The sequence below is a fragment of the Saimiri boliviensis genome, chromosome 1 (genome assembly GCF_048565385.1).
Source record: "Saimiri boliviensis isolate mSaiBol1 chromosome 1, mSaiBol1.pri, whole genome shotgun sequence".
NCBI classification, from domain to species: Eukaryota; Metazoa; Chordata; class Mammalia; order Primates; family Cebidae; genus Saimiri; species Saimiri boliviensis.
In genome coordinates this window covers 68,206,703-68,232,806 of record NC_133449.1, presented here as the reverse complement: position 1 = coordinate 68,232,806, position 26,104 = coordinate 68,206,703, and the positions used below count along the sequence as shown (strand labels likewise).

The following is a 26,104-nucleotide window of genomic DNA, read 5'->3' as shown; positions in this document are numbered from 1 at the left end:
TAGTAAGACTACTTGCCTTCTTTGTTCATTTTATAACATCCATTGTACTTTAGTGGGTGAAATAATAAGAATTTATTTTTTAGTTTAGTGTTAGTTGTCTATTATAAAAGCTACAGGTACTGGTAGAAGCCACTTATGTGAATATTTAGTCAGTCCAGTTACTTACAGGAAATCATACTGTCACTTCAGTGTCTTCTCAGAAGACCACAGAATCTCCAAATCAGCTTTATTTTGTCGTTGGAAGCATGGTGAATTTTTTGGTAGAAGTTTTATCTTTAAATGATATGTAGCTTAGCCAACACTTGAAAACAAATAGCATTTATTCACCAGATTTCTAGAAGGTGGAATAAAGTCATCCTGGAGGAATGTTTGTCATATTGAACCAGCATGACTTTGAGATACAATTATGAAGAAACTTTGTTTCCCCTCTCACTGTCCACTGACATTTATTCACTGGGCCTAGTTCTTCCCGTCTTTAGACGTAAATTCAGATAGAGAATAGAGTCATGACTTTTCTGTATACTCTTAGGTTTTACAAGTCCTACTATGTAGTCTCTCAAGGTCATAAAACTGTCATATCAGTAAGTAATAAATCCAGTCAAAATTTTTACAGTTGAGGCTTCTTCCCTCACTCAGGCCTGGCCTACTGCCAGTAGGATGCTGGTTTCTGGGGAAAGGGGGACTGTGGGCTTCTCTTCTTTTTCCACCTAGGTTTTCTTCCATAATCTGCCCCTGCCCCAACCTACCATGTCTGGGTTGTAGCAGAGAAGAGTTAAGGGGAACAGGAAAGTTGTTACCTGACTGTCACTGCTGTGGTGGTAGAGGATCACCCCTGTGTGGCCCTGACAGACTAAAGTTGATTTTGTGGGCATTCTTGTGGGTTCCTTTCTCAACCTCATCATGCTACTCACCTGCAGTTCCTTTGGAAAGGGAAATATATTTCTCTTTCTTCGGCCTCTAGGAATTTGGTGACTCTTTGAGGTTCTCAGTGCTGAAGTTCATTGCCTTCCTTCCAGGCCTATTGGGCAAGAGCTGAGATGATCCCATCCCTGCTATCTCTTGGTGGTCCACATCTACTTCATGGGAAACACCTGCACGTTCTTCTTGCTGGCAAATTCTGCATATGCAAGCTGATCACTTTGCAGCCATCATTCTCCACCTCCCACCTCCACCCCACGCTGCCTCAGCTAGCCTCTCTCAGTTCAGATTTCTCATACATGAATCAGACATTAGTTCACTGGGGCCCTCAAACTACGTATGCTGCCAATGGGTGTCTAAATTGGTATATTGACACAATCAACCCAGAAAGCAATTTGGTAATAGCTAAAAAGTTGCAAATTTCCCAGCAAATTCACTTCTGGGGATCTGCTTGGATCATCATGTGATCCACTGCGCATGATGTACACTGCTGCTCTGTAAGATTGTTAAAGTAGAAATAACCTCTCTCACGAAGGAATGTGAAAACAAATTATGGGTCAGTCATACAATGAGCAGTGAAAATTATCTAGAGATTGACCAAATGGATAAGTCTTGAGAGTATAATTTTGAGAGAGGATAAAGCTGCACAATGAGAGGTACAGCTATGATTGCACTCAATTATATGTGTAAATATGCCAAAGAAAATATTATTCATGGGCATGCATGTAAGGGCGTGCATGGAGATTGATACACAACAGTCTCAGGATACGACATTCACAGCACAGTGATTACCACTGGGGAGGGAGACAGAATGAGATGGAGGAGGTATGCAGGGGCTTCTGCCTACCTGTATTGTTCTATTCAAAAAAAAAAAAATGAATCATTGATTACACCTCAATAAAGCTGAGAGAGAAAAAAAGAATGAAATCAAGTCTGATAAAATTTCAAGCCAGTTGTCTTCTTTTTCCACCTAGGTTTTAATCCACAGGAGTTTGTATTACTCTATTTGAAATATTTTTATTATTTTACTTAAAAAGTAACAGGAGAGAGAGAGGGAATGCTGGCTGTCCAGAGTCCATCACAAGAGCTGCTACTTCAGGCAGACACCTGCAAATCTTGCTAGGGCCGCCTGAAGGCTCTCTGAGTTCGACAGTCGGGGGCCAGACCCTATTCGACATCCCACCGCTGCTAGAGAGGAAAGGAGTGCCGGGAACGTTCTCATAACTTAATGGGTTCCTTTCACGTCTACTCCACGGGAGGGCTCACGTTAAGGAAGCGCTTCATCCTACGGCCCCTCTCACAGGAGGCCACGCCCAATCAAGCAGAGCGTGGCCCCAGCCAAGTGCTGAGCTGCCGCACGAAACCAAATAGCTTGGGGGTTTCACCACTTCCTTAGCACAGGCCCGTAAGCACCTGGAGCTCAAGGCACCTTTGTAGAAAGAATGAGTGACTGGAGTCCCAAGTCTTGCCAACACAAAGGGGTACGTGAACTACGGGCTTAACGTTACGTCTACGCCGAAGCTCGTATCAGTAGGTCGCCAGACCCACTGGAAGTCCTCACAGGCGCGCCCAGTTGTGCGCAGACTCCACCTGCCACGCACGCCCGCTTTGCCCCGCCCCTTCCGGAGGCTCGCCGCGCGCATGCGCCTTCCGGCCCGCGCTTTGTTACGAAAGTGAGGGGGCGAGGTCCCGCGGTGCGGGCTTGCAGCGCGGCTGGACGCTGCGGGCGGGGCGGAGGATGGAGGCGGTAGCGTCCGCTGCAACGGTTGGGGCTGCGCGTGAGAACTTGGCGGTATAAGCACCTGCGCTCTGGGAAGGCTGGCGGCGGCCGGGCCATGGCGGGAGACCCCCTTCTCTGGGCTCCCTGAAGTCCCGGGGAGCCGTGACCCATGGGATCGTTGAGCAGCCGGGTGCTGCGCCAGCCGAGGCGAACCCTTGCCGAGCAGGAGCAGGGTGCCAGAGTGGGGGGCTCGGCCCGGAGGCCGGACACTGGAGACGATGCTGCGGGCCACGGCTTCTGTTACTGCCCCGGCAGCCACAAGCGCAAGCGGAGCAGCGGGGCCTTCTGCCACTGTCACCCAGACTCGGAGACGGACGACGAGGAGGAGGGGGACGAGCAGCAGCGGCTCCTCAACACCCCTCGAAGGTACGTGGGGGCGCGGACCCGCACGCGAACCTGTTGGCTTTGGGGCCGAGTCGGCGCCCCGTGCGCTTGTGGGGTGCAGCGCTCCCCAGTCTGTGAAGCGGGGTTGTGCCCTTGACAGGGTGAACGTGAAAGCCGGCCAGAGGCCGGGCGGACCGAGGAGCGCCTTGGGAGACGCCCGGTGTTCTGCATTTTCAACCACAGACGCTTCTAGGGTGTTGTTGAAACCCCAAGGTGAGGATGAGAAACGCCAAGCCCGAGCTCGCGTCTCGTTAAACCTTAGAGACGCCCAGCTGGCTGGCCTTCCCAGTCCACCTTTGCCCTCTCAAGTGGGTAGCCGCAGAGTAAGCTGTTTTGCATCCGGTTGCCTTAGTACAGACACTAAACGTAATCTCTGAAATGGGCACCCTTATTGTCGCCCACTCAGTGGAGGGGAAATAATTGCACCCAGGAGTCCTCCTTAATTGTAAAGGTGAAGTTTATCAATAGTGTACATTTGTTCCTAACTAGGAACAAAGTCTGTGCAAGTTTCTAAGTAGTTGAAGTCGTTGATCGTGGATGCTGCAGCAGCTTGCTTCACCATTTTTTGGGGGGGGCGGGGAGTGGGGATGAGTTGAAAGATGGAATATTGACTTGTGGCCTGGAATGTAGTTTATAAGTAGAGTATATACTCACACAAACAATGTGAAAGCCAGCCTGGGCCGGCTTTCTGGTTCTGCTTTTGTTTTCAAAGGTCATTTGGTAGGGTCACAGATGAAATTTTTTAAATGGTTTTTCTTTTTTTGTTTTTGAGACAGTCTTGCTGTGCCACCCAGGCCGGAGTGCAGTGTTGTGATCTCAGCTCATTGCAACCTCCACCTCCTGGTTCAAGAGATTCTTGAGCCTCAGCCTCCTGAGAAGCTGGGACTACAGGTGCATACCACCACGCTTTTGTATTTTTAGTAGAGACAGGTTTCACCATGTTTCCCAAGCTTGTCTCGAACTCCCAACCTCAGGTGATTCTCCAGCATCAGCCTCCCAAAGTGCTGGAATTACAGCCGTGAGCCACTGCGCACCTGGCCTAAAATTAAACTTTAAAAGCACATTCAAAAAATTTTTGCTACACAAGTGTTGCATATTGTAAAAAAGGAATCATAGGTTAAAAACTTAATAGTTGGGTTTATGAAACATTTTGTACCTTTTTTTTTTGTATAAATGTCTGTAATTACTTAACAAAAATGGACCCCTATTGTGAATACTATTCCGTAACTTCTTATATTGCCCAGGCTGGTCTCAGACGCCTGGACAGAAGCTATCCTTCCATCTCACCCTTCCAAAGTGCTGAGATTACAGGCGTGAGCCACTGTGCCCGGCCCTGTAACATTTTTGAAGAGTCAGTGTAGCATAGTTTTTTTTTTCTTTTGAAAAATTTTTCCCTTGTTTGAGACAGGGTCTCACTCTGTCACCCAGGCTGGAATGCAGTGGCAGAGTCATGGCTTACTGCACTTTGACCTTTCAGGTTTTGGCCATTCTCCCACCTCAGCCTCCTGTGTAGCTGAGACCACAGGCATGCACTACCACGCCTAGCCTAATTTTTTTTTATTTGTAGAAACAGGGTCTCACTTTATTGCCCCAGCTGGCCTCAGACTCCTGGCCTCAAGTGGTCCTCCTGCCTTGACCTCCCAAAGTGTTGAGATTACAGGCACGAGCCACCGTGCCCAGCCTGTAGCATAGTTTTAAGAGTTCAAATTCTGACTTATTGGCTGAGTGCAGTGGCTCATGCCTATAATCCCAGCACTTTGGGAGGCTGAGGCAGACAGATCACCAGAGGTCAGGAGTTCAAAACCACCCTGGCCAAACCCTGTCTCTACTAAAAATACAAAAATTAACTGGGCATGGTGGTGGGTGCCTGTAATCCCAGCTACTCCGAAGTCTGAGGCAGGAGAATGGCTTGAACCTGGGAGGCGAGGTTGCAGTGAGCTGAGATCACACTGCACCCCAGTCTGGTGACAAAGCAAGACTATCTAAAAAAAAAAAAAATTCTGACTTCTTGTCTGTATTCTGCACTTGATAGCCTTATTTTCCTCATATGTAAATTGGACCTGCAAATACCTGCCTTTTAGGGTTTGACAAATAAGAGAACAAACAAATGCACAGTGTCTAGCATGTACGCACGCAGTAAATATGTCTCCTTGGCGAATTGGATCCTTTAACATAACAAAGTGTTCATCCTTCTTTATCCCTAGTAATTTAGCCACTACCACATTTATTTATTTATTTATTTTTAGGGAGTACAAGTTCAGGTTTCTTATATGCATATAATGAGTAGTGATGAAGTCTGGGATTGTATCGTATCCATCACCCATCACCCACTTTCTTTTGATAAATGTCTGAATGATATCTCATTTTCCCTCCTTTCACTTTTTACCTGTGTATATTTAAAATAGATATCATGTAAACAGCATATAGTTGAGTCCTGCCTTTTTAATCCAACAGGATAATCTAACCTCCAATTAGTAGTTAGACCACTTATATTTAATGTAATTGAAATATAGGTCACAGTGCATTTGAAGGGGAAAAATCACACAGCAATTTGAATAGGGAAAATTTAATATAAACGTTTTTAACAAGACAGAGTATTAACTACTGAGGACAAAACACTAAAGAGATCCCTAGAAAATACATGGAGTGGTCACTACTTCCAAGGCTGAGGCAGAATAGCCACAGAAGGAGCAAATTTGGGACAGGTGCCCCCAGCTCTTTCCCAAACTAAGATTCAGATAATGTTGGAGAAGGCGTGGCTATAGCTCCCTGGATGGTGGAAAAGTTTGCTCAGGTGTGGTAGGCTGAGGCTGGCAAGAAGGAAACTGCCCACTAGGATGCCAGGAAAATTGCTTGGAGGCTTTCTGGCCCAGAAAGCTAAAGATATTTACTGTCTAGACCTTTACAGAAAAAGTGTACCAGCTTCTGAACTACATGAGTGAACTGGAATGGAAAGTTTTTAAAGCAAACCTTTATCAGAAAATGCATGTTAGAATTTGGTGTGTGTATATTACTGGAAGATGCTTGTATTATTCAGCCCAGTATGGATGTAGGGTGTAAGAAAATATCACGCCTGTAATCCCAGCACTTTGGGAAGCCGAGGCTAGTGGATCACTTTAGGCCAGGAGTTTTGGACTAGCCTGGCCAACACAGTGAAATCTCGTCTCTACAAAAAAATACAAAAATTAACCTTGGTGGCACACAGCTATAGTCCCAGCTACTCAGGAGACTGGGGCAGAAGAATCACTTGAACATATGAGGGGGAGGATGCAATGAGCCAAGATTGCACGACTGCCCTCCAGTCTGGGCGACAGAGACCCTGTCTTAAAAACTAAATAAATAAAAGTTTAAAAAAGAAAATACTAAGATGTTGAATTTTGTGTGTTGGCCCCGGTATATGCTTCCTGAGGTTGTCTGGTGTGCTCTCCTGTCTCAACAAACTACCTCATGAAGTTTTAGCTTTTAGGTCCAACTTCCACCTCATACCTTTGTCAACTGCATGCTTTACCTTTACATTTAAAGAACTGTTAAAACTCACACTGTTCTACAACCAGATCTTGAGTGTTTTGTCCATAGCTTGTCTCTAAAATATCGAAACAACATTCCATAGTTATAACTATGTCTATATGGTTTCTGAAGAGTTAAGTAGTGTGCCATGATTATAAATCATACTTGATGGGTCCAATGTCACAACCCCTTGTCTGTTCAAAGAGAGAAATTTTCTAACCTCACGGTTACATGGAATCTTTTCTTACATTTCATTAAATGCTTAAAGTTAGGCCCTGCTTTTATTTGTATCTTATTTGGACAGTGCCTTTTTTGTATTACTTTTTTATTGACAGAATAATAATATTCTTTCATCATGGTTTCAGGTTTTTCTGAAAAAACACAGAAAAGTATTTTGAAACACATTTTCATGGAATCCTTCTCAAAACCTTAGACCTCCTCCATCCTCCTGTTCCAGTCTGGATTTGTCTGTTCTTATCCTGGGACTTAACTTTCACTCCATTTCTAGGATTGAATCCATTATTTTGTGTAGCCTGTATTTCTTTCTTACTCATTTTAAGAATTCTTTAATACATCCACAAGTATTTTTCCAAGGAAGGGTACAAAAGGGGGTAATTTGTGCGTATTTAGGTATAAATTTAGTGTCTTTTACTTTATTCATCCTCTGACTGGGTGTGGAAATCTAATGTAACTATCTTCATATCTTTGATGACACTTCTTCATTGTCTTCAGGCCTACGGTCTTGATGAAAAATTTGATCCTGGTCTAATTCTCTTTTCAGGTGACCATTTTTGCTCTTTGGAACTTGTGGAATTTTTCCTTTGGTATTTTGGGATTTAACTGGAATGCGGTTAAGTGTGGGTTTTTCAATGGTACTTGTTGGCTCCTTATAATTTGAAGACTCGTATACTACCTTAGTTTTGGGGAAATTTTTTAAATTAATTTCTTCCATTATTTCTTTTTGCTTGTTACCTTTATTTTCTCTTTCTGGGATGCCTCTTAACTGAATTTTGGATTTCTTGGATTATGCCTCTGTCTCTTTTTTCTTTTCTTTGTCTTTTTGCTTTATGTTCTGGGAAATTTTCTTTAACTTTTTCATCAGACATTCTTTGGTTTGTTTGTTTAAATTTCAGCAATCATGTCTTTATTGTCTAAAAGCTCTTTCTTGTTCTGAGTAATCCTTTATCACAGCATCCTATGAGGTAAATATAATAATCTCAGATCTTTAGGTATACCAGTGAGAGGGTTTTTTTTTTTTTTTTTTCCCTCTCTTTTTTCCCTGAATTATATGTTCTGGGAGTGGAGGGAGTGTCTCTGTCTCTCTGTCTCTCTCTCTCTCTCTCTCTCTCACTCTTATTCTTCCTCATGTTAGATAATCCTTTCTTGCTTGTCCGTTTATATTTAAGAATGAGTAACTGGTGCTGGTGTATCATGTTTTAATTGAGTAAATAGATCTATTTCCACTGTACCTCTTCTTTGAGTAAGAAGACTACTAAGTTGATTATAGGTGGGGCATGCTTTGTTGTAGAGCAGAGGTTCCAAGCTTTCTTGGATCACAGCACTTTTCATGTTTTAGTAATTTTCACCCATGGTCCAAAAGAAATACTTCATAGTTAGGGCCAAACAACCTAATGATAGCAGATTGCATGGTATCTGAAAGATGTTACTGTGTTTCCTTCATATTTAAAATAGTCCACATGCCTCTCTGAGTTGGCTGTGGTACTCTAAGTTCAGATGGTATCCTGAACTGGTGAATTTCACATACAGTTTGGGAACCATGACTTAGAGTGAATGGATTGGGAGTGAACAGCCCACACAGATTCTTTAAATTTCAGAATGAGGATTGCTTTTTCTGCGCTCCAGCAGCTGTACTACAAGCCTTAGGTCTTCTGTTAGCTTTGTACTGTTTCTTTCTAGAAAAGCCTTGGAATCTTTTTGCCTTGTATCTGTACTCTCCATAACTATACTCTGTGTTCATAGAATGGGGGAAGCCATTAGGGGAGTAAGTTTCCCCATTTTCTGCCCCTCTTCTTACCTCGGCCTTTGTTTCCCTGAGACCTTATCCTTCTTTTCTCCCAAGGGTTCTTTTTTTTTTTTTTTTTTTTTTTTTTTTTGAGATGGAGTCTTGCTCTGTTTCCCAGGCTGGAGTACAGTGGTATGATAGCTCACTATAACCTCCACCTACTGGATTCAACTGATTCTCCTGCCTCAGCCTCCTGAGTAGCTGGGGCCACAGGCAGCCACCACGACGCCTGGCTAATTTTTGTATTTTTGGTAGAGGCAGGGTTTCGCCATGTTGGCCAGGCTGGTCTCGAATGCCTGACCTTGTGATCCACCCACCTCTGCCTCCCAAAGTGCTGGGATTACAGGTATTAGCCACCACACCCGGCACATCTCCCAAGGGTTCTGATGGGCAGATACGCTTAGCCTCCATCATGTATTTTTCGCTGTGGCTTTCACTGTTCTTTTTCATTTCAGTTTAGTTTCTAACTTTCAGATCTGTAGAAGTCTCTCATCAAATGATAAGCCTACCCTCACCTTTCTGCTAGTGTGGACTTAATCCTTTTTGTACTCTTAATCTTTAATGTAATTTGGGGAGGGATGGGAAGCCAACTTGTGCACATTCTGCTATCGGGAACTAGAAACTACGTTGTCTCTTGATTTCTCATCATAACCAATGAAGTGGATACTATTAATGTCCTCTTTTTATAGCTGTGGCAACTGAGCAGAGGCACGGCTAGGACTCAAACCCAAGTTTGTTACCACTAAGGCTTGTGATGTTTTTAATTGTTGGCTAGGAAGAGGTGTTAAGTACCCAGGTGTTAAATTCACCAGTTCAGGATGTCTGAAACAATTACTTCATTTTTAAAAAGAGATTGAAGGTTTTATGTACTAGTAAAGCTGTCAGAATTGGTTAGGAATTTAAGATATTGATCAGCCGCTGCCTAGGACCTTTTCTTAGTTACTAGATTATTTTGAGCAATGATTTTCGAACTTTATTTTTTTAGTCAAGTCTTCCTTTAAATTAAGTCTGTGCAGAAATCCAGCATGTTTATAGATATAGTAGGTGATGCTGCTCTGGTTGAAGTTAGGTGGGATGCTCACAGTTCACTCCTCAGCTCTCCTTGGTGGCCCCTAAGACGACTTCTTTGAGCAATTTTTAAAACCTTTCATCTAAAATAAATAAATAATAGAAAAGAAAACATTTGATCTAAGGTTGCAAACCATTTGTCCAGTGGGAGGAAAACATTTTAAGTAGTTTAAAAATAGTTTGGTACGAAAATAAGATTAAATGTAAATTATTTTAAAGTTACTTGGGTAGGTGAAATGTTTACTATTGTTCTTCATTTTCTAGTTGCAGATTATTGCAGTATTTGTGATCCTTCATAGTGCTGGTTTCTAAATAAGGAAATAAGCAAAAAATCAACATGCTGACTTCTTAATCTATTAAATAGGTAATTAAATTAGTCCAAAATTGGTAAACATGTGTAGTGAAAAGTTTCCCTCCCACACTGCCCCCATTTCTCCACTATCTCTCTCGTGAATAGAGGACCCCAGAGATAACCATTATTATTAGTTTCATATTCTCTTCCAGACACAAGAAAATTTGAATATATACTGTCCCCCATCCTTTTACACAATAGATAAGTTGACTCTATTTAATAGAAATTGAACAAAAAAGTATTTAGAAATATAAGCAAAATCAGTAAAACATTAACTTTTATATGTGACTTTTCGTTTCTTTTAACAGGAAAAAATTAAAGAGTACATCCAAATATATTTATCAAACATTATTTCTGAATGGTGAAAACAGTGACATTAAGATTTGTGCTCTAGGAGAAGAATGGAGCTTACACAAAATATATTTATGTCAAGTAAGTATATTCCTATTTGAATAACAGGGTAGTCACTTAAACTCTTAAGTCATGTTCTTTCTCATTGCGCTTCACAGTAATCTTTTGCATAGACACCTTAGTGGTTAAATCCTCTCATTTGATAAAACTTCTGTAAGAAAAATGGCAAAAAATTGTTAGTGAAAACTTAGTTTGGTCTAGAAAGAGATTTTGAGGTTTCCGTATCATACTAGCCTAATACTATATATTTGTCATTACTTCATAAGGTGATTATTTTGGTGCCTTCTGTTGATAAAAGGGGAAAAATTAGGAAGAAAATGTTTAACATTAAAGTTAAGATTGAATGTGTTTATTTTGCCTATGGTTATTTAAATTGGATAAACTCATCTGAAATGTTGCTTTGTATTTCACGTTGAGTGTCAATGGAAAGTTCTTTCCTGGAATATCCAGGTAAAGACAAGACCCAAAAGTATATAGACTAAGTAGATTTCTGTTCTGAAAATGTTACTATCCCCCACCCCACCTTAAAAATTCAGAACTTTCATAGCCAGGAGTGGTGGTGGGCACCTGTAATCCCAACTCCTCAGAAGGCTGAGGCAGAAAAATCACATGAACCTGGGAGGCGGAGGTTGCAGTGTGCCGAGATCACACCACTGCAGTCCAGCCTGGGCGACAGAGTGAGACTCTGTCTCAACAACAACAAAAAAAAAAAAATCAGAGCTTTCAAAATAGAATATGATGATCCTCTAATGGCTCAAATATTTTATTCACTTGTTCTTTCATCAAATCTTTAAGCTGGATATTATTCTAGGCACTAGGAATAAAATAACAGTTTTTATCCTTTAGAACTTATATTTTTCCTCTTTACCATTTGAGAATAATTACTGGTAAGACAATATAGTATAAAATTTTTCAGTAAAAGTATTTGAAAAGGAATTGCCTTCTATAACATTTTAATCGTGTTTTTAAAATGTATTTTTGAACAATTTCATTTTGGCTTGAAGTATGTTGCCCAGATAATATATCAGAATATTGCTGTTAACTTCAAGATGAGATTCATATAGTTTCTTTTTAAGCTCTGAAAGCAGTTTTGTGGACTTGAGGGTGAGAATGCCTCTGTTAAAACTTTACCTCTCATGCAAGCTGTATTGATTATAGTTCAAGCCATGTGCTAAAATATGAGCCCCCTGAGGACAGAAACAATTTCGATTTTGTTTTTTTCTGTATTCACAGTGCCTTCTGTATACTAAGTACTCAGTAACATTTTTTGTTTTGTTTTGTTTTGTTTTGTTTTGTTTTGTTTTGTTTTCTGAGCCTGCTGCTGTCAGGCTCAGGGCAGGGCCAGAGGGTCAGCATTTTTAAATAAGTTAATATTTTATCTATCTCAAAGTAATTATAATATGAGGAGTGCTATCTGGCAGATAACTAAAGATTTCATTCTTTACCGTTCCAAAAAATTCAGGTTCATTCTGGAAATTTCTCATTAAACTAAATTTTGGATTTTCCCTAATTTCTTTGGGTAGCATCCTGTTTTTGCTGACTTGGGACTGGTCTGGTCTCTTATAGCTACTCAAGCGTACAGTAAGTTTGAGTAAAAAGCTAACCAGGTTCAAACAGAAATACAAGAATTCAGTTTAGATAGTAATATAAGAATGTGTTTTAGTTTTTGTTAAAGTAGTACTAAACTGAAAGCATATTTATTAAGATAATGTCCTTATCTTAATTTATTTTCTCCCATAGACATATTTGGCAATTCTTTTTCTGTTGAAGTAATAGAATGGATGAGTTTAATTAATGGGTAGAATAGTTTGCTTGGAATTAGAAATGGGAAAATAATTGGAAGACAGAGAAAGTACTTGATAATCATTGACTTTTTTTTTTTTTTTTTTAAAGTCTGGCTACTTTTCTAGTATGTTCAGTGGTTCTTGGAAAGAATCCAGCATGAATATTATTGAACTAGAGATTCCTGACCAGAACATTGATGTAGAAGGTAACCACCAAAATAATTACTATTATACAACAATCATAAAAACATAAGCTTATTTTTTTGGTAGAAAATAAATAATTCCTTCTAGCCTTGTAGTCTAGAAAACTTTTATCACCTCAAGATGATAATTTTATGTTGATTCACTCCATAATTTATTAGTTCTGTCTGTCCTATCACTAATCTGTTTTGTCAAGTGGGCCTTATCAGTCTGTTTACTTATCTTTGTAAATATGCCCACCTGGGATATGGAAGATGTAGGATGAAGGAAGGAGAAGTATGACCATTTTTTAAAATTACATAGAAAATCTGGTAAATAATACTTGCTGATTATTCCCTGTGTATGAAGATGTTTTCTGGGAACAATAAAGGTATAAATCATTTAATGTTGTTTTAGAGCTAAAAGAATCCTTAGTTGAGGAAACTGAGGCCCAGAGGAGTTAAGGAACTTATTTTGGACCTCAGAGCAGTTTAGTGAGCCGACGTCCGACTACAGCTCTCCTCATTCCTATTCCAGTGCTCTTGCTGCTCCCCTCATTGGTGGTCTACATGGAAGTACCTGGTGCTCAATACAAAGGCAAAGAAAGACATTAATTAAGAATATTTGCAAAGCAAACCATGTGGGACATTCATAACAGTGGCAGTGAAGGAAGGATGGACAGGCATAGATCACTGTGGGGGCTGGGCATGACTGTGGCATGGACAGGACTGAAGAGCTATACCACATTTCCCAGTGGTGAAGCACTGAAAGCAAGTAGGGTTAAGATTATCTTTACATCTGCATACTTTTACTTAACGATTGGTCTGCTCAGAAATACAACTTCCAAGGCATCTTGGTTGTAAAGACTGATGTCAAGATTAGATGTTAGAAGAATGCAGCTAGATCTGGTAGAATAAACAGATTTATAACCTTGTTACTAAATTAATAGTGTCAACCAGTAACCATCACTAGCATTTTAATTAGAGATATTTTTGTTATCCTTTTGTGTACATGCCACATTTAGACAAATGTCTTTGTGTGTAAAGACAGCCTTCGCTGTTATTTGTCTAATACTTTTGATAGGTATAAATATTATTTTATTCTACATGTGTACCTTGCTTTCAGCACTGCAGGTTGCATTTGGTTCACTGTATCGGGATGATGTCTTGATAAAGCCCAGTCGAGTTGTTGCCATTTTGGCAGCAGCTTGTATGCTACAGTTGGTAAGTATGTACATTATTCAAAGAAAGGTTCAGAATAATAATCTTTGTCTCAAAATGTACACTCCAAAAACAAAAATAAAGCTTAGCTTTTTAGAGTTTTTACATAAAAATGAAACATATAAATAGGCCATTTGTTATAAATCATTTAAAATGCTTAACCAAAAGCAGTTTATTACGACTGAGGGAGTCATGATGTCTGTATAAAATGAATGCAGACCATTTTTGTGTAGATATCTTAGTATGACTATAATGTGGAAAAAATTTACTTGTCTAAGGTCATTTACAGATTTCTATGCATTAACGACAAGCAGATGATTACTAATTAATTCCATGGGTTCAAATAAGCATGGCATGCCTAGTATTTAAATTTTCTCTTAATTTTGAAAGAATTGTGTTAAATCACATATATGTATTTTAATCTACTGTTAGAATGACAGATTTGTTCATCTGACAGAAGTGTATTGAGCAGTGTGTCAAACTAGAAACAGAAATCCAATGGTAACTTAAGGTATAATCCATACCTTCAAAAAGTTCACAATATAGTATGTGTGTGTAGAGAGGGGAGGGAGGGTTGATATACAAACCCAAAGGTAAAGTAAGAGCTGTTCAGTATTACAGACAGGATAATAAAGATTCTGTAGGGTTTAGTGAATGCATAAAGAAGGGAGTAGTCAGTTCATCCTGGTTGTATCACAGAAGAAAGTTATGTTTTCACATTGAGTCTTGAAAGGTGTGTGTTTGTATTCCAAAGAAAGGAGAGGAAGGAAGAGCATTTCAGACAGAGAACAGAGTAAACTAAGACCTAGCGATATGAAACAGTGGAGGATTCAAGACTAACAGGAACATGGCTCCCACATAAACATAAGAAGGATTGACAAGAGGGAGGCAGAAGCCAGATCATGAAAATACCTCTATACTTTGCTAAGAAGTTTAGCCTACACATAAGTCCCTTTGGAATATTTTATCAGGGGAAAGACAAAGTTATGTTTTAGAAAGAATGCTTCAGTAACAATGTGAAGGATGAATTGAAGCAAAGATGAGTACAGCCTTAGAGACAAAAACTTATTCCAGTCATCCAAGGAAGGAAAGTAGGGTAGGAGCAATAAGCTTGGAGAGGAAAAAGTGGATACCAGAGATTAAGCAGGGATAATCCACTGTACTTGGTGACAGACTAAATGTTAAGAGAAAAGGGGAGGAGTCTAGAATGATTTGCAGCTAAGTTTAAAATCCTAATGGAATCAATGTTTTATTTTAATCTTAAAGTTTACTTTTATGTGGTATTTTTGTACTGATTTATTTGAAGTATTAGTTAACAGCTTGCTAAATATCCTTGGTTGAGGTCATTTGATTTTCAAAAGATTTTGAACCTTTCAATACTTATTTCCAATAAGTATACTATATTTTCTAACTCTGGTCCTTTTGAGTTTGTTCTGAATTCACTTTCTACATTATTTTTACAATTTACTCCCTCTAACTTATTAATATACCTGCATGATGAATATATTTCAGAAATTCGAATGAAAAGTAATATTCTTTCTATCAAAGTTAGTTCACTTAAAACTTATATAAACATTTTAGGTTAAAACTTTAATATTAGTCATTTAAAATAATAATATACTTGTTTTAGGTGTATCTCTTAGATATTGTAGGTATTTTAAACTTTAATAATTACTTTCTGCTAATTCATACTGTTTGTTCAGGCCCATCACATGGTTAGCTGACTATGTAGAGTTCGAAAGAAATGGCAAACCAGACAAAATGCTGCTAAAGAAATTTGCAAAGGTCTCAGAGAGGTGAACAATAGAAAAGAAAAAGAATAACATTATTCATCCCTACCTTACTGCTCCCTGACCTTCCATTTTCAAATTCCAAGTATTTAGTTGAATACTTGCTGAATTTTTTTCACTATTTTTATTGGACTTATTAAAAAAAAAAAAAAACAACTTAGGCTTGCTGCACTTAATGAGTTTTCTTTCTTTTCTTTCTTCCTTCCTTTTTTTTTTTTTTTTTTTTTACTTTTTAATATGTAAAAGCACATATCAGAGCTAATTTTTCCCACGTGAAATGGGCCTTTCCAGTGCTTATTTATATTTACAGGATGGTTTAATACAGCAGTGTGGTGAGACAATGAAGGAAACAATTAATGTGAAAACTGTATGTGGCTATTACACATCAGCAGGGACCTATGGATTAGATTCTGTAAAGAAAAAGTGAGTTACCTTTCTTGTTTTGCTTCATTTCCCACTTTTAGAAATTTGGTTGCTTTAGTTTCTTAAGAGAATGTATAGCTATAAGAAAGAATTAAGGAAAAATAGGATAGGGGAAGGGAGTTTTGTTAAATAAAAAGCCCCTTTTAACTTTTGGACTAATTAGTAAATTCCTCAAAAGTGTTGTCTTTGTAAGTGACCAGAGGTGGGTTATCTACATGCTTATAAAAACCATATCACTCTTGATTGGGTGTGGTGGCTAATACCTATAATCCCGGAGGCCAAAGCAGAAGGATCACTTGAGCCCAGTAGGTTAAGACCAGCCTGAGCAACATAGGGAGATCCCATCTCTACAAAAAATTTAAAAATTAGCCAGTTATGGTGGCATGCACCTGTGGTCCCAGCTATTCTGGAGGCTGAGGTCAGAGGATTCTTTGAGCCCAGGAGGTTCAAGGCTGCAATGAGCTGTGATGGTACCACTGCACTTTATAGTATGTTTTCTATTAAAATTGTTTAAGAAGTAGGCCTGATAGACATTATCATTGTCTATCATTGCAACAACTGACATTTCTTCTAACTGCTGAAAGTTGCAATACCCATTTTGAGATTTTAAAGAAGGTTATAGTAGTATGCAGATCCCTTAAACTATTTAACACAAACTCAAAATGAAGCTGTTAAAATTAGAAATGCTCTTGTTAATATAAAGAAAATACTCTCTAGTAATATCCACTGACAAAAATAATACTAAATTTCCTATTGTTAAGCTAAAAGTTTTGAGCATGTTCTGGCAAGATCAATATTCTGATTTTATTTTAACTGTAAGTCCTACTTAATAAATTGTAAATGCATGGCATATAATATAATAATTATATATTTTAATTTCAGGTGCCTTGAATGGCTTCTAAACAATTTGATGACTCACCAGAATGTTGAACTTTTTAAAGAACTCAGGTATTTGAATTTCTAGTAACTTTATAATTAGTCATCCTAAAATATTGTTTACCATTTGTTAAAGTATGCAACGTTTTTATAGAACACAAAAATATATTATGAAAAAGCAAACAATTTAATGAAAGGGCTTGACTACATCCATAAGCTGAAGAAATGCTACACAAACTAGTTCTTTGTTGTGAAGGATGTAATGGATATTATGTCTACTGTTTTAACCAATTTTAATAGAAAAATGCATTACTGTTATAAGACTATAGAAAAGTTTTGGGTTTTGCCAGGCTCTTGGAGAATTTAAAAGTTACATATTAAAAACCATCTTTATTATTGAGAAATAAGTTTGAAAAAACTGTTTTGGCCCTTTTATTTTTTTAACCTTCCAGAACTCTTCATTTTGGTCAGTTTTCTCACTAGAATGAATTCTCTAATGTGGAGTAACAGATGTGCATTTCCTATACGTGTACATTTTTCCGTCTCTGATTATTTCACACCTTGAATCCAAATCTGTAGTACCAGCTACTTGGGAGGCTGAAGCAGGATGATTGCTTGAGCTATGGAGGTCAGGGTTGCAGTCAGCTGTAATTGCGACACTGCACTCCAGCCTCAGTGATAGAGCGAGACCCCAGTGAGACCAAGTTACCATAGTTCTTCACCATCACTTCCTGGTACAAGGCCTTCTGAACCAGGTCAAGATATTCCCACTCCTGACGAGTGAAGTCTACGGCTGGTCCCTGAGTGTTACAAATTCACAGGTCGTGGTTTTAGACAAAAAAAAGCCAATCAGTCCTCAGGATTTCTCTTGAAAAGCAGAGTTGGGAAAACCTAGACCTGTAATCCCAGCACTTTGAGAGGCCAAGATGGGAGGATTGTTTCAATCTAGGAGTTTGAGATTATCCTGGGCAACATAGTGACATCCCCTCTCTTTGAGAAAATATCGATCTTCCTTTAAAATGTTAGTGCCACACAGAGTCCCATGAAGGCTTCGGGCTGGGGCTACAGAGGCTCCCACGTGACCTGCGCTGCCTTCTTCCTCAAGTGGGACCCGGTCATGCATAGCACAGCACAGAGCCAGAGGTCCAAGATTTCTCCATCGCCTATGGAATATGTAGTCTAAGCTGGAATAGTCAGGACCATAGTCATCCCTGAGAAATGGATTCCAGGGTCCTAAAAACCAACAAGAAATATGGCAGTGACAATGAGGACTGCCTTGCCATGTTGCCCAGGGTAGACGCAAACTCCTGGGCTCAAGCAGTCCTGCCACCTCAGCCTCCTAAGTAGCATGGACTATACACACATACCACTGGACTTAGCTTAGTTTGGCGTTTTGAGTTAAGTACGCATATTATCCATTTATTCCTTCCTGTAACAAGTACTTCCTGACTGTTCATTATGTGTAAAGATACCCTGTTAGGGGCTATGAAGGATGCAGAGATGATTTTGTCATAGACTGTTGCTATCAAGGAGCTTATTTATAGTAATGGGACTAAGGTATTTGTGATGGGTCTGAGAAAATCTGGCTAGCAATGAACCTGAAGAGTGGTTGGCATTGCAGTCATTTTCTGGCTTGCATTTCCTTGACAGTGGTGCTTCTGAGACAAGGATACAGATGTGCCCAGGAGTATGTGACATTCTGATGGAAATATGCAAAACCAAAGACAAACATTGCATAGCTCCCTGGGATGTGAATTTCATTGATTTTTTGTTTTTGTTTTTTGGTGAGAAGGAGGTGGGAAAGAGGTAAACGTTTTTTTTTTTTCTTTTTGAGACAGAGTCTGACTCTGTTGTCCAGGCTGGAGTGCAGTGGTGCAATCTCAGCTTACTGCAACCTCTGCCTCCCGGGTTCAGCTAATTCTCCTGCCTCAGTCTCCCAAGTAGCTGGGACTACAGGTGCATGCTGCCACACCTGGCTGATTTTTTCTATTTTAGTAGAGACTTTAAATAATCTCCAGGTGTTCTTATAGTACCTAATACAATGTAAATGTTACATAGTTGTTATAAGTATATATATATATATATATATAATTTTTTCCCCCAAATATTTTCAATTGGCAGTTGGTTGAATCCACAAATAGAGAATTTCACTGTGTTGCCCAGGCTGGTCACAAACTCCTGAGCTCAGGCAATCCACCCGCCTCAGCCTTCCAAAATGCTCGGATAACAGGCATGAGCCACCACGCCCAACCAACATTTTTATGTTTAAATACATTATGGAATAGAAAGAATTCAAATTTCCTTGAACTCTCAAGATAAAATACAAATTATAGAAATGTTACTTTTTATGGTTAGACCACCTCCTAGGTTATTGGGTTCTTTCCTTTCTTTTGCCTTTATGAGATAATTTGATAGAGAAGTGGGAGAGACATTCATCACCTGGTGATGTCAAGGCATAAATAAATCACTGCAGAATGTTTGATTTGAAAACCGTTAGAAACACTTTAATACAGTCAACCCTCCATATCTGTGAGTTCTCCATTTGTGGATTCAACCAACTGCCAATTGAAAATATTTGGGGGAAAAACTATTTTTGAAAAACCCAGTATCATATAAAAACTATTTATGTAACATTTACATTGTATTAGGTACTATTAAAAACATCTAGAGATTATTTAAAGTATATGGGAGGATGTGCATCGGTTACAAGCAAATACGATGCCATTTTATATAAGGGACTTGAGCATAGAGGATTTTGGTATTTGTAGGGGGTTCTGAAACCTATCACCCACAGATACAAAGGGACGACTCCAATATCTCATTGAGCTTTTAGGAAAACGAGCAGAATCCTCTTAAAAACCAAGATGCTCTCTTGGCTTTTTATGGCTCAAAGGAAAGAAAGAATGAAGAAAAAGCAAAACAAACAAACAACTGGTAGTATCATATTCGCTCGAAATAACTAGCACATCTTTCTTGTCTATTCTCTTGAATAGTAATAAAACTATAGTTTATAACTAAGCAGTTCTCTTAAACCCAGAGGTTAAAGATTACTTTGAAGATACAGCTGTTTTAGTGTATTTTCTTTTTTCTTTTTTTTTTTTTTTTTTGGAGACAGTGTTTTGCTCTGTTGTTGCCCAGGCTGGAGAGCAGTGGCACAGTTTTGGCTCACTGCAGCCTCCACCTCCTAGGCTCAAGTGATCCCTCCTACCTGCTCAGCCCTCCCAGGTAGCTAGCTGGGACTACAGTCACACGCCAACATGACTGGCTCTTTTTTTTTTTTTTTCCTTTCTGGTAGCGAAAGGTCTCAACATGTTGTCCAGGCTGATGTCAAACATCTAGCCTCAAATGATTCTCCTGCCTCCCAAAGTGCTGAGATTACAGATGGGGGCCACCATGCCTTTTGTTTATTTGTTTGTTTTCAAAAACAACAACATAGAAGTGGAGTGTCAGAAGGCAGGAAAGGAAGTCTGTCATTTTATCAGAGCATACTGATACTGAAAGTTGTCTTATTGGAACCTTGCTTTAACTTGATTACTCAGCAGATCAGAGCTTTGTTTCCCTATCAATGTGAAAAGGGCCTTTCACAGCACATTATGTGAATTAAAAGTATCACCGTATCCAGATAGATTGTTTTCTAAGATTCTTTGTCTTAGGCAGAAAGACTGCTGTCGTTTTTAATTTCACTTTTTTTTTTTGCAAGAAAGACTTAAAGCTTTTAGTTCCACCAGGGTCCTTTAGCCTGTGCCTGAAGATAAGCTCACTTCCTCTATTTATCCTTTTCAGTATAAATGTCATGAAACAGCTCATTGGTTCCTCTAACTTATTTGTGATGCAAGTGGAGATGGATGTATACACTGCTCTAAAAAAGGTACTGACATAATATGATATCATATTATGCAAAGATGTCACCTCAGCACTGTGTATAATGGTGAAAAACTGGAAACTGTCAAGTAATAAAGGAATGGTTATAAAAATGTAGGAAAAGGCAATAGGCCAAAACATTAAAAAGTCTTTATATTTAGGAATTTGGTATTATTAGTGATTTTAACTTTATTTTTTATGCTTTTCTGTTTTAGGAATACTTTTCTGTTTTTTCCCAGACTTTTCTTTAACAAAAAATAGTTGTTATTTATTTACATAATCAGAAATGTTTTATATTGTTTTTAGGAGTGTTTTCAAAATTGAGCTTCAGTTGATGGAATTTTTGCACATACTTTTTCTAAGAAATGTTGAAATTCTTATAAAGGCCTATTTGTGTGTCTGGCGTATGTTTTACTTCATCCTTTTGAAAAGTTTCAGCATTTTAAAATCTAATTTTATTTTCACAATTCTTTGAAGACGCAAATCAGCCATTACTCTTTCATGTAGATAGTAAGACTCAGAGCAGACTTGAGGCAGAGACTGGGTCTTGAGAGTCCCAGTCCATTGCCCTCTTCCTACTCCATAATCCTGCCTTTACTCTTTTGTCCCCAGAAGAGCGTTGTGAGTATTTAACACAGTTGTGAAGCTTCAAACCAAGACGCTTTCTAGCTTATCTCATAGGGACTCTGTGTGTTTGTTTGTTTTTATGGTAGAGATGAAATTTTGTTACTATTTTTTCTTCAAGGAACTTTACTATCTAGGCTATACAGTCTTTTAAAAAATTGGAGAAGAGGCCAGGCACAGTGGCTTGCGCCTATAATCCCAGCAATTTGGGAGGCCCAGGCTGGCAGATCACTTGAGGCCAGGAGTTCAAGATCATCTTGGGTAACATGGCGAAAACCCCTCTCTACAAAAAGTACAAAAGATTAGCTGGGTGTGGTGGTTCATGCCTGTAGTCCCAGCTACTCAGGAGGCTAAGGTGGGAGGATCACCTGAGCCTAGGAGGTGGAGCCTGCAGTGAGTTGTCACAGTGGCATTCATTTCTGTTGTTATAACGGCTTTTTGCCAGTAATGATAAGTGCTAATACTTACAGGGTATTTACTCTGTGCCATGCACCATTTTAAGTATTTATATATATTAAATATTTTAATGTCCTATGAGGTAAACATATTATCATGCTCATTTTACAAATGAAGAAATTAAGTCTCAGAGATATTAGGTAATTTGCCCAGCTCTTAAGTGCCAGGTCCAGGATTTAGAAGTCTTTGCTCTTACCTACTCTGCATGTTATCTCAGCAGCAATGAGACAAAGAAGCTCCTTTTTCCTGTGTTAATTTCTTGCTTTTATAATCTCATCTAGTATTTAGTGAAATTGAGTTGTTAATTAGTGAGTAGAATAAATTAGTATAAAATTACTAATGTAATACACATATATATTAAACCTTTACCTTTTTAATACAGTAATCGCCAGTATATTTGTGACCGTAACTAGTTCTCAAGGATTGGCTTATTCCTTAGCACACAATTCTTTTTCTCTTTTTTTTTTTTTTTTTTTTTTTGAGCTGGAGTCTTGCTCTGTCACCCAGGCTGGAGTGCAGTGCAGTGGCACGCTCTCAACTCACTGCAACCTCTACCTCCTGGGTTCAAGCAATTCTCTGTCTCAGCCTTCCAAGTAGCTGCAATTACAGGTGCCCACCACCACACCCAGCTAATTTTTTTTGTATTTTTCATAGAGACAGGGTTTCACCATCTTGGCCAGTCTGGTCTTGAACTCCTGACCTCATGATCCACCCGCCTTGGCCTCCCAAAGTGCTGGGATTATAGGCATGAGCCACCGTGCCCAGCCCACACACCCAATTTTTATCACAGGACTATGATTTTTTTTCTTTTTTTCTTGAGGCAAGGTCTCACTCTGTCAACTTAGACTAGAACACAGTGGTGTGATCATGGTTCACTGCAGCCTTGACCTTCAGGGCTCAAAACATTCTCCCACCTCAGCCTCCTGAGTAGCTGGGACTACAGATGCATGCCACCATGCCCAGCTAATTATTATTATTATTATTATTTTTGTAGAGATGGGGTTTCACCATGTTTCCCAGGCTGGTCTAAACCTCCCTCAAGCGATCTATCCACCTTGGCCTCCCAAGTGCTGGGATTATAGGTGTGAACCACAGTGCCCAGCCGTTGGACTATGATAGTGCCATGATAAATTGAGAGTTTATAAGCATGTGATCTAATAGTTGTACTTTCTTTGTTGCAATTGGTGGTAAAGTAGAAGCTACATTTTTTGGCCATTATATATTAAGGTGAAAGCAGTTTGAAAATGTAAAATCATAAAATGGTGAAATTTTATAACTTTTTTCTTATTTTTTAAAATTTAGTGGATGTTCCTTCAACTTGTGCCTTCTTGGGATGGATCTTTAAAACAACTTTTAACAGAAACAGATGTCTGGTTTTCTAAACAGAGAAAAGGTAGGCTGAAGTTTTTGAGAATTTGTCTTTTTAAAGGAAATTTATTAAAATGAGGCCCTGTGAGAACAGAAAATAAAGAAATAAAAAAAAAGAAATCAGGCCCTCACTTGTTTATCGACTTAATTTTAGAGCTTAGAGAAGACCTTAGCAGTTATCTACTTCAGCCCCTCATTTACAGTGAGAAAATCAAGGCTAGATAAGAAAAGTGCCTTACCTATCATTATCTGAATTGTTACCTCTTGAACTGTCACCATACTCTTGATCCCCAAAAACTATTGTATTTCCCATTTTATCACCAACAGATCTTGTTGATGTGCATTTGTCTTGCCCACACTGAGTTTTCTCTTAACTATACCCTGTCAGGCAACCATTCTTAACAGGAAGCCATAGGTAGGCTTTCATGTGTCACTGACCCCCAAAAGTGGATACAGAATTTGATGTGTGTGTGTGTGTGTGTGTGTGTGTCATGCCTTTGGGGGAGGAGAGCTTCCATATCCTTCCGTCAGTTTCTCAGTGGAGACTGATCTAAAATTGGTTAAGGTCAACTGCCATAAGGTCTTATCTGTGCAGAGGAGGGCATGCAATGTAAAAAATGTTATGTATGTATATGTTAAAAGTATATGTATGTTATTTCTTACTTTGCTAAAACATATCTAGAAAAAGTATTTTTTATGACTGTCAGGTGCAAAGAACTGGTTAAAACATAATTCTTAGTTCATGATTTTCTTTAGTTTATGGCCACCTTTTTGGTTTATTTTTAATGCATTGAGCCTTTGTGACCTAATCTTTGAGTACTAGAACATCAGTAACTTCAGTCTACTCATGTGCTTCTTTTCTATTGTGTCCCTCTGACTTTTCCCAACCACTGTCTTGAATTTCATGTTTATTATCCTTTTGCCTTACAAATATATGAGAAGAAAAATATATATATAATTACAACATGTATATATGTCTTAACATGTATATATGTCTTAACATATATTACATAGTGATATGCTGATAAGCTGACTGAAAAAATAATCCCTGATTAGTAACACTTTTTAATTCCCATGGTACAAATTTTCCCATCGTGGCTAATTGACTGCAAGCTACAAACATGACATCACTGAATGAGAAAAGAGATGCCCACAGTCAGCTTGTATGAGCAAGTGGCAACATACCACCAGATAATATATCATTTTGCTTTGGTTGTTATTGAACTATGTTACATTGTGGCCTTAATTTTAATTTCCTTTATAACTAAAGAGATTGAACAACTCTTTATATGGTCACTAGCCATATGTTTTCTCTTCTGTGAGATGTCTGTTCAGGTGTGTTTCCTATTTTAATGTCAAATTTGTCTTTTCTTAGTGATTTATAGGCATTTTTTATATATTTTCAATAACTAATCCTTTGTGATAAATATGTTCTGCATTTCCAGTTTGTAGGTTATTTTTTTACTTTATTAAAGATGTCTTCTTGGCTGGGTACCATGACTCATGCCTGTAATCCCAGTACTTTGGGAGACCAATACAGGAAGCTCGCTTGAGCCTAGGAGTTCCAGGACAGCCTGGGCAACATATCAAAAACCTGTCTCTACAAAAAATTAAGAATTAGCAGGGCAGCCAGGAACAGATGGCTCACGCCTGTAATCCCAGCACTCTGGGAGGCTAAGGTGGGCGGATCATAAGGTCAGGAGTTCAAGACCAGCCTGGCCAACATGGTAAAACATTGTCTCTACTAAAAATACAAAAATTAGCTGGGCATGGTGGCAGGCTCCTGTAATCTTAGCTACTCGGGAAGGTGAGGCAGGAGAATTGCTTGAATCTAGGGGGTGGAGGTTGCAGTGAGCCAAGATCGTGCCACCACACTCCAGCCTGGGCAAAAGAGCGAAACTTTGTCTCAAAAAAAAAAGAATTAGCAGGGCATGGTGGCATGAACCTTTATTTCCAGCTACTGGGGAGGATAAAGTGGGAGGGAGGATCACCTGAGCCTGGAGAGGTCGGGGGCTGCAGTGAGCCGTGACCACATAACACTGCACTCCAGCCTGGACAACAGAGTGAGACCCTGTCTCAAGAAAAGGAAAAAAAAATGTCTTTTGATGAATAGATGTTCTTAATTTTAAATTTTGGTACTCTTTATATCTTATTTAAATGCATTTTATAGAATTTTATGTAGTCAGATTTCCTATGTCGGAGCCAGATAAATTATTTTTCTGTCAAGCTCTTGAAGTAATAATTTGTAAAAAAACCATGAGATCTAACTTGATTCCCTTGAAGAACAAAAATACTAAACTTGTATCTTAAGTTATACTTTTGTGTTACATTATGGCAATTAAAGAAGGATTAGAGAAATTATAGAGGAGAAAAGTAGGGGAAATAATTTAAACAGAAGAGAGGGAAAAGATGAAAGAGATAAGGAGGGTAATGAAGCTAAAAAGACAAAGGGACTCAGTAGAAACAGTAGATGTTAGGTAAATGCTGACAGGACCTTATGATCATTTGCACTCCAAATGGATCCGCCACAGCAATCTATCAAAAGAGAAATTGCCCTGTAGCCTAAGTGGCAGAAACCAGAGAAGGAAGCCGTGGTCCATTTCTGGTTCCCCACTCTAGGCTCTCCCTCCCAGCCCCTGAGGTGTGAAAGAATACAGTCCAAGATAACTTTTCAGGGAGACATTGATTGCACAAACCAAAATGTATGTCTAATGGTCTTGTTTTTCTAATTTTAAAACTGTTGAAAATGACTAAAAATTTGACAAATACTTAGGAAATAGGATAGAAAAAAATGCTTGTGATCCCTCACCCATTGTATTTTTGGAGTGTGTGTGTGTGTGTGTGTGTGTGTTGTTTTTTTGTGTGTGTGGTTTTTTTTTGTTTGTTTTGTTTTTGAGACTGAGCCTTGCTCTGTCACCCAGGCTGGAAGTGCAGTGGTGCAGTCTTGGCTCACTGCAACCTCTACCTTCTGGGTTCAAGGGATTCTCTTGCCTCAGCCTCCTGAGTAGCTGGGACTACAGGTGCATGCCACCACATCCAGCTAATTTTTTTTATTTTTAGTAGGGACAGGGTTTGCCAT

The 26,104-nt window shown here is 39.0% G+C and overlaps 1 protein-coding gene across 1 annotated transcript in view; it reads left to right on the top strand.

Annotated features, from left to right (window-relative positions):
- Positions 1 to 2,575: 2,575 nt before the first annotated feature.
- The window catches only part of GMCL1 (germ cell-less 1, spermatogenesis associated), a 56,049-nt gene continuing 32,520 nt past the window's right edge, over positions 2,576 to 26,104 (top strand). Inside the window, exons 1-8 of the mRNA XM_010333504.3 lie at positions 2,576 to 3,064; positions 10,341 to 10,464; positions 12,337 to 12,433; positions 13,533 to 13,630; positions 15,728 to 15,840; positions 16,723 to 16,788; positions 20,500 to 20,584; positions 22,960 to 23,050. Of these exons, the coding sequence (XP_010331806.2) occupies positions 2,808 to 3,064; positions 10,341 to 10,464; positions 12,337 to 12,433; positions 13,533 to 13,630; positions 15,728 to 15,840; positions 16,723 to 16,788; positions 20,500 to 20,584; positions 22,960 to 23,050 (931 nt within the window). The 5' untranslated portion in view covers positions 2,576 to 2,807. The remainder of the gene's footprint in view (positions 3,065 to 10,340; positions 10,465 to 12,336; positions 12,434 to 13,532; positions 13,631 to 15,727; positions 15,841 to 16,722; positions 16,789 to 20,499; positions 20,585 to 22,959; positions 23,051 to 26,104) is intronic.